Source organism: Rhincodon typus, chromosome 18, assembly GCF_021869965.1.
Source record: "Rhincodon typus isolate 14 chromosome 18, sRhiTyp1.1, whole genome shotgun sequence".
In the NCBI taxonomy this organism is placed as follows: domain Eukaryota; kingdom Metazoa; phylum Chordata; class Chondrichthyes; order Orectolobiformes; family Rhincodontidae; genus Rhincodon; species Rhincodon typus.
This window is the reverse complement of record NC_063349.1, coordinates 34,850,104-34,861,445: the sequence shown is the minus strand read 5'-3', so window position 1 is coordinate 34,861,445 and position 11,342 is coordinate 34,850,104. Positions and strand designations below refer to the sequence as shown.

The 11,342-nt window shown below is 36.0% G+C and overlaps 1 protein-coding gene across 3 annotated transcripts; it reads right to left on the bottom strand.

The window, feature by feature from the left end:
- Positions 1–2,638: 2,638 nt before the first annotated feature.
- On the bottom strand, positions 2,639–11,262 carry LOC109928157 (nuclear protein MDM1). 3 transcript variants are annotated; one of them, XM_048608069.1, is made up of 11 exons: positions 11,090–11,262; positions 10,394–10,503; positions 10,212–10,293; positions 9,807–9,845; positions 9,340–9,515; positions 8,444–8,728; positions 7,708–7,871; positions 6,608–6,741; positions 5,594–5,840; positions 4,927–4,995; positions 2,639–3,110 (listed from the first exon to the last, which is right to left on the bottom strand). In XM_048608069.1, exons 1-11 carry the CDS (start codon positions 11,216–11,218, stop codon positions 2,995–2,997), a joined length of 1,551 nt encoding a protein of 516 aa, XP_048464026.1. In that variant the 5' UTR covers positions 11,219–11,262; the 3' UTR covers positions 2,639–2,994. The 3 variants fall into 3 exon arrangements, with proteins under 3 accessions (XP_048464026.1, XP_048464027.1, XP_048464028.1); XM_048608070.1 differs by lacking the exon at positions 9,807–9,845 and having other exon boundaries at positions 2,644–3,110; XM_048608071.1 differs by lacking the exon at positions 11,090–11,262 and having other exon boundaries at positions 2,644–3,110; positions 10,180–10,293; positions 10,394–10,428.
- Positions 11,263–11,342: the final 80 nt, after the last annotated feature.

Genomic DNA, 11,342 nt, shown 5'->3' with positions numbered 1-11,342 from the left:
TGACTAGCCGTTGTAGGGAAAATAGCAAACAATGACAAGACAGAATACAGGAAAGAGATAGAGTGCTTGGTGGCGTGGTGTAAAGATAACAATCTCTCCCTCAATGTCGGCAAAATTAAAGAGCTGATCATCGACTTCAGGAAGCAAGGAGCAGGGCACGCCCCTATCTACGTCGATGGAGCTGAGATGGAGATGTTCGAGAACTAGGAGTGACGATCAACAATCTGTCCTGGACCACCCGCATTGATGAGACCGTCAAGAAGGCATAACAATGCGTCTTCTTCCTCAGAAGACTAAGGAAATTTGGTACGTCCACAAGGACTGTCACCAACTTTTACAGATGCACCACAGAAAGCATTCTATCTGGATGCATCATGGTACAGCAACTGCTCTGCCCAGGACCGTAAGAAACTACAGATTTGTGAACACAGCCCAGTCGATCAAGCAAGTCAACCTTCCATCCATTGACTCCATCTATACTTCTTGCTGCCTTGGAAAGGCAGCCAACATCCAAGACCACTCCCACCCCACTTATAATCTCTTCTAACCCCGTTCCATCAGACATAAGATACAAAAGCTTAAACGCACGTGCCAACAGCTTCTTCCCTGCTGTTATTAGAATTCTGAATGGACCTCTCAAATTTCAAATCTAATGTCGATCTTGCATTTTGTGCACCTTTTTTTGCATCCATAACTTTGTAATCCTCACTCTGTTCAATCACCTTACGATCTTTGTATGGTATTTTATGACTTGACTATATTGCACACAAAACAAAACTTTTCACTGTACTTCACTTCATGGCAATAATAAATCAAATCAAATATTGAGTCTTTGGAATCCTGTTCCTGAAAAGATGCATGAATATTTTGATGGCAGAGGTAGATAGATTCTTGTTAAGCAAGGGAGTAAAAGATCATCAGGGGTAGTTAGGAATGTAAATTTGAGATTACAAATAGATCAGCCATGACACCTTATTTAATGTTGGCTTAGGCTAGAGAGGCTGACTGGCCTACTCCTGATTCATGCGTTTTTCCTGTTATTTGGTGAGAATATTTTCAATACCACACTTTTAAATCTTGAAATGAAAACCATCTGGCACTGTGGATTTATCACTGTTAGGTACAATTAATTCATTACAATTATTTTGTTCACTTTGACTCAAAAAGATTAGTACCCCTTATTCAACAATAGATCGAGGGCTGTGTTATTATAAATACCAATTCAAACTCGTTATTCAGCATGACCACCATTCATTTGTTCTATTAATAATAATACCGTAACATGTTTAAGAAATATGTATTATTATCACCCACATTTTGCTAATGCAATTGTAAATGTTTTGTTGATTTTGCAGCTTATATCTGTAATTCTTTGCATCTTTTGTCGGGAGCTGTGCTATTTTCGCAGGCTTTAATTTAGTTTATATCATCGTTCATCTCCTTAGCTGTCGATGACTGTCTTTGATTGCAAGTAGACTTCTTGGCCTTTACGGTATAAACATGTTCAACATAATGATATTTCATTATGTTCCTACGGCTAATTTAAAAAAAACTCATTAAAAGTTTTGCAACATTTAAAATGGAAATTCTGTCTCAGACCTCTGAAGTTAGCCTTATATAAATCACGAATTTTAGTAGTTATTTTGATACTGAGGCAGCACATGACTAATGGTGTTCTGCAAGGAGCTGTGTTGAGATTGGGACTATTCAATATATTCATTCAAAATTTTAAATGATGGCATACAAAGCAGAATACCCAAATTGCTTAGCAGATGCTTGATTATTCTTGATATCAAAGCAGTGTTTGGCTGGATGTGCTGTCAAGGAATCCAAGTAAAAGCGAAGTAAATAGGTATTAAGCAAAACATTCTATTAGCTGCAGTTAAACCTAACACGAAGGAAAATGATCAGAAACAGCTCAGGCCAAGGACGCACAACAGCAATATTCTGGTTTGAGTTGATAATATGCAAGTTCAATATCTACCATGCAATGACCAACCCCAAGGACAGAGAATGTCTAACCATCTCTCTTTGACAGCCTGTGGCATGGTCTTCGTTGAATTCTCAACTAACAACATCTTAGGAAGTCAACCTTTGAACTGAAACTTAACTAACCACATAAGTAACATGGATACAAGAGTAAGTCTGATTTTGGTTTTTCTGTGTTGATTCACCTCCTGATTCGTCAAAGTCTCTTGGTACAAAGACATGTCAGGACTGGGATGGAAGGCAATTCACTTGCCTGGAAGGGTGCAGTTCCAGCAACACAATGTCAACACCATCTAGGACAAACAAGCCCATCACACACTACCTTAAACAATCATTCTTTCCATGCATCAGTGCAGCATGGCTTACAAGATGCATTGCAACAACTCACTAAGGCTCAAAAGCATGACAAGGACAGCAGACGTATGGAAACAACATTACCTACAAAGTCCCATCCAAGTCACACACCAACACAACACTGATATATATTGTCATTTCTTCATTGTAACTGGGTCAAAATCCTCGAATTTTTTACTTAAAACTGCAGAGTTACCTTCACCATATGGATTTTAGTAATTCAAGAAGGTGCTTCATCAACATCATCCCAAGAATAAATGGAAATGAGTAATAAATGCAGGCTTCACTAGAAGCATCCAGATCCTATATATGATTTTTATTTTTTTTAAAAAATAATTCATTAAAATTGCTGCAGACAAGATTTACAAACATTAATATTCTCCATAGAAATTAGCTTATATTTTAAATATCAATGTAAATATTGGTAATCGACTTGAATCTTAGATCACAGCACAAAAGTACGGGCCAATATAAAAGCTAATACATTTTAAATAACAACAAATGGGAAAAGTAAACATTTATTTTATATCAAAGAGACATTCATTTTCAAAGTTGAAGTGGATTGATTGCTCAGGATTTTTTAAAAAAGATATCAAATCCTTAACAAAACCTAACAGGTCCTTCTATGAAAAAAAAACATAACAGTTTAGTTCATGGGTTTATGCCCCAGAAATTATCTCTTCTTTTCTGAGCACGCTCAAGGACTTGAGAGGCAAGTGAGCTGGATGCTGCCGATCGTGCAGATATCTGTGACATTCGATCATCTTCTGAAAGAGAGAATAAGATGGAGTTGAATCATATTTACTAAATTATTCTAAAGGCTTTATGAAGACAATTCATATATCACATATTTGCACAAAATAGGAGAGTCTGGATTCTAATTGGCACTCAGCTGCGCTAAAGTGCTGTACCTCAGTGTCAGAGAAACTCAGCAGGTTTGGCAGCACCTGTTAAAAGAGAAACAAAGTAATTATCGAATCCAATGACCTCTTCAATTCTGTTCAGAACATTAACATTCAGAAACATTAACAGCTTCTTTCTTCACAATGCTGCCAGTCTTGCTGAATTTTTCCAGCACTTTCTTTTCTTTCAAATCTTCAGCTTGTGCAATACTTTGCTTTTATCATCTCGATGTTTACTAGGTTGCACTAATTTTAGTTATTCAAACATGGGTTAGAATCAGAACCTGGGATAAAAACATTCAGAATGTGATAGGCTGACAGAGTTAGATGAAAGAGGATGGGAGCAGGTTAATGTGGTATATAAACAACAGGATAGAACAGTTGGGCTGAATAGCCTGTTTTTGCTGTACATTCTATGGAACCTACACTTCAGTCTCTGCTCCTTACCATCTTTCCAAATTGAAAAATCTACTTGTCTATAAGAAATCTAATCTCTTTAAAACTTATTCCTTCTCCATCCATTGGTGGCATTGGTGAAGGCCAGAGCCCCTCCTGTGGACTTATCAAAATATATTCCGAACAAAAGCTAAATACCAAAAGCACATACAAGAAGAAAGATGTGGTTAAAACGTGACAGTGAACAACCTTCAATGTTTTGGGCTTTTACTTTGAGGTGATTTTGACACAACATATTTAGATCACATTCATAAGACAACACTCGCTACCTACAGCAGTGTATGTATTTCTGCCTTCTGTATATATAAATAATCTGTTGACATCAGTTGGTCAAATGGAGAACCCCTTCATTGTATTCCAGCTTCCTTAAATATGATATAATCTCAATTGATCTGCCTTGACTTTTGAGAGCAGATGAATAAACACTTCAATGGATCTTGCACTCAGTTTAAAAACTGATAGACATATTAAACAATAAATGGCAAAACGTACAGATAAAACTATACATGATTATTTATTGTACTGTCAAACTTATAGCTGTCACTCCTTTTAAGGCAGAAAAAATCTGTTGGGTATACTAAAATTTATAATTCTGTTTTTTGAGCGACTCTTTGAGATAACTCATCTTTATGGCTCATCTTTCCTGTAGCTCGAACTTCTGTAATTAAGCATTTCCTCTCCAGTTTATTTGAACATGGTTAATTTAGGGGGGCATGATGTCTCAGTGGTTAGCACTGCTGTCCCAGAGCACTGGGGCCTGGGTTCCACACCAGCCTTGGGCGATTGTGTGTGTGGAGTTTGCACATTCTCCCCGTATCTGCGTGGGTTTCCTCCGGGAACTCCGGTTTCCTCCCACAGTCTAAAGATGTGCAGGCTAGGTGGATTGGCCATGCTAAATTGCCCATAGTGTTCAGGGATAAGTAGATTAGGTGCGTTATAGGGGGATGAGTCTGGGTGGGATGCTGTGAGTGTCTGTGTGGACTTGTTGGGCTAAAGGGCCTGTTTCCACACTGTAGGGATTCTGTGAAAAATAGTCACAAATACCACAAGTTAAGTTATAAAACTATATAAACAGCTAGACAATAACATAACTTTTATCAGAATCTTTGCTGAAATAATATTACAGCTGCTCTTTGAGTTATAATTAACAATTAAATGAGATGGCACAGTGTTAGTTTACAGCAGGCAATTTCATTTTGTTACAACTTTAAAATCTTCAAAATACCATTTTCAGCTGCAACGGAGTCTGTTGGCGGTATCCTCAGCAGACTTGTCCTTAGTCCTCCAGTATTCCCTTCACATATAAAATAAGTTATTATTGTTAAATCACCATAGCCCTTATTTACAGTTTCTTGAAAGATTTTCTTAATGCTAAAAACATTACAATTCCTAACAAATATATCAACACAGAAAACCATGCAGAATAATTGGACTCAATTCCCTTCTGTAACCAGGAGCTGCAATCAGAACACCACATTCACCATCAAAATTCACTAAAGAACAGAGAATTCACTTTACAAGAGAACCAGGCACTGTATCAACAATTTTACTTTCACAGTTAAGAAAGACAGGGCAGCTACCTACACTGTACTAAGGAACTGAAAATTCCAAATGACTGAAAGAAAAGACCACAGTAATTTAGAAAGGTGTAAATGTCACTAGAAAAGTTATAACTTCACTTTACTGATGTTGTATCTATGCTCATTTCAATAAAGTTATGAATTTTCAGTCAGCTTGTCCTGCTGCTTTCAAAGATTTCTATATACATTCCCTGAGGTATCACTGTTCCTGCACATGATTTAAGATTATGCCATTTTGTATTAAATGTCACGTTTGCCCAGTTACACCAGTCTGTCTATGTTCTCCTAAACACTGACGAACATGTTGATTACCATTATGTTGGAACTCCGGATGTCTAAGAGTTCCTTGTATCCGATGAGGGCAGCTCGGAGATGGTAAAAGAGTGACTGAAGCAGATTTTGCATTAATAGCAGGATGACATTTCAATGACGTCAAAATAGAAGGTTCAGATTTTGCGTGAGATGGGCTATTGAGATTTGCAGATCTGTATTCTTCCCTCAAAGGAATGGGATCTGAAGTCTTAATACCTGCTGTAGGGGACTGCTGGAGTGATTCAGTCTGAAAAAAACAGTAAGAGCGTTATTTGCATATGTATAGCATTCAAATTGAATACAATGCTGCAAAGATTACAAAATTATCTGGTACATCATCTTCATCTAGTGACTTAGTGGGTAAATGAAGCCATACAAGTCAAAGAGGTCCCAGGTTCCACTGCAGGGTTGCACAAAGTTATTTCAGCTTAGGCAGTGGCGGGGAAACCACAATAACTTAATGGCTAAGCAGGAGGGAAATCTTCTGGGGTTCCAACTCTGAACAGTCTAATAGTTCTACAGTATTTCTCTAATGAGAGTCAACATAGATTCAATAGGCTGATTGGCCTTCTTTATTTCTATAATGACTCTGGAACTCTTGTTAGAAAGTCCAAGAGTGTAAAAAAATTGAGTTTGACTATGAGGTAGTTTGGGGTCAAATAATTTAACAGACGCTGATTATCTCAATTTACAAGGAAAATAGGCACTCAGGCAAACTTGAAAATGCTAGTTTTTTTTCTATCCATTGCATCCCAAGATGCTTGTGTTTTAATTTATTTGCTAAAACACACTTATTTACAGGAATCTGGTATGCCATTTTTAATTAAAACTATTTTCCCTAACCCAAGAGCAAAGAAGTCAATTCAAGCTCACTTACTGGCACACTATCCAAGACCAGCTAATTGGTCATAGATGGTTTGAACTTTAGACCTGCTGGAACTGTACAACCTAAATTGGTCAAGGAATACCTTTTCGATTGGAAGTCAAGACATCTCTCATATAAAAGTTCTGTACCTTTTCTAGTATTTTGCTTGGTGATTTTGATACGTATTTATAGCGTGAATATGATTTTCCCAACGGAGGCCCAGTCCTTTTACAATGGGATGGTGGCGATCTGACTTTACAAGGAGAAACTAAGACAGCACCCCCTGGTAGAAAGAAATCAAAATTAACATGTAACAATTATTAGATGGTTAGTCGAAAAGGGGTTTGTAGAAGAGATTCAGGCACTTTGTATAACCATCTCTATCCTTCTACTTACACATACTACCTGCAATTTCACACAAAACATTCTGGACTACAATCAAAGTAAATGTTTTGTTTAAAAAATTACGGATTCCTTTTAAAAACTATTAACTGATCATTTTCTCCTGGGCTTTGTAAATTGGTCATTGTTCTGCAATAGTTAATTTGCTGCAATTTTAAACATCTTTGTTTCTGGTATTTGTAGTTCACCACATTGCTGGCTTTCTGCATACTGTGGATAATTGCTACAAACCATAGTCTTAAATAATTAACCATTCTGGTTACCGTGGTGATTTACAGAATGTATGGAAACTCTTCATTATGAGTTCAGGTTTTATTAAATCATAATTAATGTTGGTTAGCTTTTCTTTGCAAAATTAATTATTCTTGAAACTCGCCTCCCTTCTTGCCTACATTTCTGCTTATCTGATCACTTCTTACATTCTGCTTAAATTTCTGCTTATTCTCTAGAAAGTGGGGATTAAGAATCCCACTAACAAAATTAAATTTATTCATGCAACTGAGCCATGATTAGCTGATGTTAGCCAGTATGAATACGCTTACTTCCCATTAGATAACACTGAGCAGCAAGAAGTTTAAACATGTGCATGGTGCAGCTGGAATAAATGAAGAAGGGAGCAACTTGGGGTAAACAGGAGAAAAAAAGCAAATTAGCAAGCTAGAATATATTTTATAATGAGTTGTTCCAAAATAGCACACAAAGCACACAAATGTACATTCATCAACGCTCTTATTACAGTTACAAATTTCCACAACTTTTGAAATCACACCTGTATGTAACAAATAAGTGGAAAATCTATAATTAATGTAGAAAATAGTATTTGCACTAAATTAAAAAATGTCCATACCAACAGTTGGTGTGGTCAGATCATGATGTGTTCTCCGAGTTCCACTAGTTGACTTGAGCTTTGGTGTAGGTACTCGCCCACCTGTATCAGAATCAAGCTCGGAATGTTCATTTGACTCTGAATTTACTGTTGTCACACCCTGTATATTTACAGGGACAGGACCACTGGAAATTTAATTAAATTAATATTATTCCATTCTTAGAGCAATTAGTCCATTTGGTTGAAAAAAGGAACTTGTACAGAAGAAAATTAAAACTGTACAAATATGAGCTTTCTTAAATGGTGCAGAGAACAGCTACAAAAAATAAGAAAATTTCTATTGAACGGATAATTAATTAAAAATATCACTTGAACACTTGTGCCAGCTATGTTTTATTTCTGTAACAGTTAAAATTTAAAGTTAAATGGGGACTATTCACGCTTTGAGATTCAGCCAAAATCCCACAGATAACTTTATATTAACCCTTCAAGTACATGCAGAAAATACGTAAAGTTACAATTTTACACTAGACTAGCAGTACAATTGCAACTCAGTAGTTATCATAATTATTATAAATGGTTCTAACATGGGGAAATAAAGACAAAACTTAAGGACTGTTCATTTCCTATACATTTCAAAGGGGTCAAAGCAAGGTTGACTAATATAAAAGGCTGTGATACAATTCCATTCCAAAGTTTTTAGACTCATTTTAATACTTTTCCCAAATAACCACTCCTCCAATTAATACATCAATACCTTTCAACAACTGTTTTTACTTCCGCATTTCTCTCAACTTCAACTTCCTTCTCAGTTTCATAACTTTGGCTTTGGTTGCCTTCTGGTAGTTCTGGTACACATGGCTTCTCTTCCTCGTCATTCCATGCCAATTTCCTGCTGACTGGAAGGGTAGGAATATCTGACATATTGTTGTCTCCTGTGCCATTGTATTTTGCTGTGGCCTTCAGTGGTGACATTTGTGCTACAGAATCAGACTGCAGTTCTTGTTTTGTTGCGCTGGAAATATTTGGTATTTCTGTTGCTCTAAAAATATTAAACAAATATTCTCTAAGATATCAATATTATGGGATATTTGCACATCATTTAGCTGGATAGAGTAGCAACATTTACATGTAATTCATGGAATGTGTTGGTTCAACAAAGCCACTATTTGTGTATAAATAGGAGCATTTTAAACATTTTTGAGAGGTATTCAAAATTAAATAGCCAAACTCTTAGTGTTGCACAAGAAAGCATTGTGAGGCTCTAAATTTGATGGCTAAAGATTAACCTACATTTGCCACTGTATGAGAAAACACGACCGTTGCCAAAGGATTTAGACTACTTCCTGCTGCAACAGCATATGTTAAAAATAAGTTCCAAAATATATACTAATCTACTGATTGACATTTGCATAAAATTACTTTCAATTAATTTACACACACACAAACAAATACAGAAACTGCTGGAAAAGCTCAGCAGAACCTTCTGAGGAAGGATCACTCGACCCAAAATGTTAACTCTGATTTCTCTCTACAGATGCTACCAGACCTGCTGAGCTTTTCCAGCAGTTTCTGCTTTGTTTCTGATTTACAGCATCCGCAGTTCTTTCGATTCAATTAATTTATACAGGGTTATTAGTCATTAATCTACACCTTGCAAGGTCCAGAGCTTCAATATTATCACTGACTGTTTCTTCAGTATCAGATGTGGTGGACACCTCCCATAACCTATTTTGTTCTGACAAAATTTGGGTGAGATGATCTCTGGAGAAGTGAGTGCCCAGTGCTCTCCTTTTATATGCTTCTGCTTTTTCTCTAAGTTCTTTTACCTGTGACAGCAGAGCAGAAGGATAAAAAATCTACAGCAGCTTTTATCAGTCAATCCATAAAATTGTTCAGCTCCTGTTATGTTCAAGATTGTGTAATTTTAAAATCTACCTACAGTTAAGAGTTCTTTCTGCTCTAAGTATATAAAACAGTTGCTGGTCTTGTATCTTCAAAAACTGCAAACATATCAAGGTAGTTGCTAATTATAACTATTTAATAGAAAAAGTTCACTTTGCTAAATATGTATTTATTCAAACAAGAATATGCATGGAAAATACAATCTAAAAACTAACCTCAGCATACCAATAAGAATTTAGGTTATTTTCAGTACCCTACAGAGAAAGAAGGTAGAAATAATTTTAAATAGTTTGCTTTTGAAAATCTAATACTACAAAATATATTTTAAATTGAAATTAGTGAAACATCAATAATATGCTGCATGCATTGACTGAGGAATTGCACCATGGTACAAAAGCGCCACCTGGAGTGTCCTATAAGGCCAGTTTTAAAAATATAACTGAATGAATTAAAATCTTCAAAAGCAGAATTTCAATTATATTAATATTCACCATTATCACCAAGGTATTGAATTCAGTTAGACTATTTTCAAATTAATTGACCAGTTTAAAGGATTCCAATAAATTTCAGAGTTTTAGAAGCAAGTACCGGCATTAGGCTGTGATCCATTGTTCACCTACCCCTTCAGATCGGTATGCTCCTCTACTGTAGTCATATTGACAAGGAGGCCTAAACTTAGTCTTGTATTCAGACTTAATCTTCCTGGAAAAAAGAAAATACGAATTGTAATTTTTGCAAATTTGAATGTGGCAAATCATACCTCATAGTTAATTTGCACATTTTAAACATACAAAGTTTGTACCTAAGCCCTTTGCGTGAGCAAACGGGTTTCTGTTGCTTTGGAAGCTGTTTATCTTGAGGATGTTGTTCCTGAGTCTCCTGTCCCTGGTCTTTTAAAGCTGATTCTGTTGACTTAGGATGGACAGGCTTCAGCTTAGTACACTTAATAAATTAAAACGCAAAGCCCAAGCATGCAATAATGAATGCACCACACATTTTTCACAACTTCTCTTCAAAAAAAGTTAGGTTCCTTTGATTATGATACTGCTTACACTATTGTAAAAAATATTCATTTGCAAGAAATGGAAAAAAAAAACAAAATTGAATCTTTAAGAATAATAAATAAGAATGGAAAGAAACAATATTTGAGGTAGGTTTCAACTATATTTGATATATTTCTGATCTCATTTTGAAAGTAGGTACAAAGGTTAGATACTACTGTGCACTGATGAGCAACATGCCAGAACGGTAATCCCTTGTGACAATGTGAACTCACAATCTATCATGATATCAAGAGAATCGATATCCCTGCAGAATCATCTAATAGCCATCTACAGAGATCTGAAAGCTGATTCCTTGTCAACCTTTTCTGCTGGGGAAGGTTGACAAAAAGCATAGAGAGGGTGAGACATTTTAAGACATGTTCAGCAGCTTCACAACTAAATCACCTTTTTTCTTGACTGTAAACAGAAAAACTGAGCAAAGTATATCCAATTACCTTTACAGGAGAAACATTTTCTTGGTGAAACGCTAAAGCTTCTTTTCCTTCAAAATCTTTACGGAACCGCAATCCTTTAGGTGGCTGCATACCTTTAAACTGACTTGAATATTCAGTTTCGTTGAGCATCTTACTGAATTTAAATGGATGCACATGCTTATTTCTGGAGTGAAAAATCTAGAAAAAGGGACAATATTCTTAATGTTATGAATTATAAAGATTATAGCCTTTAAGAAAACTTCCTACTACAATC

Coding starts and splice junctions, on each gene's coding strand:
- LOC109928157 (XM_048608069.1), bottom strand. CDS start 11,218: ATGCTCAACGAAACTGAATATTCAAGTCAGTTTAAAGGTATGCAGCCA. Junction 10,504..11,089: donor AAAATGTTTCTCCTGTAAAG/GTAATTGGATAT, acceptor GTCCATCCTAAG/TCAACAGAATCAGCTTTAAA. Junction 7,872..8,443: donor GTAAAAACAGTTGTTGAAAG/GTATTGATGTAT, acceptor TTAAATTTCCAG/TGGTCCTGTCCCTGTAAATA.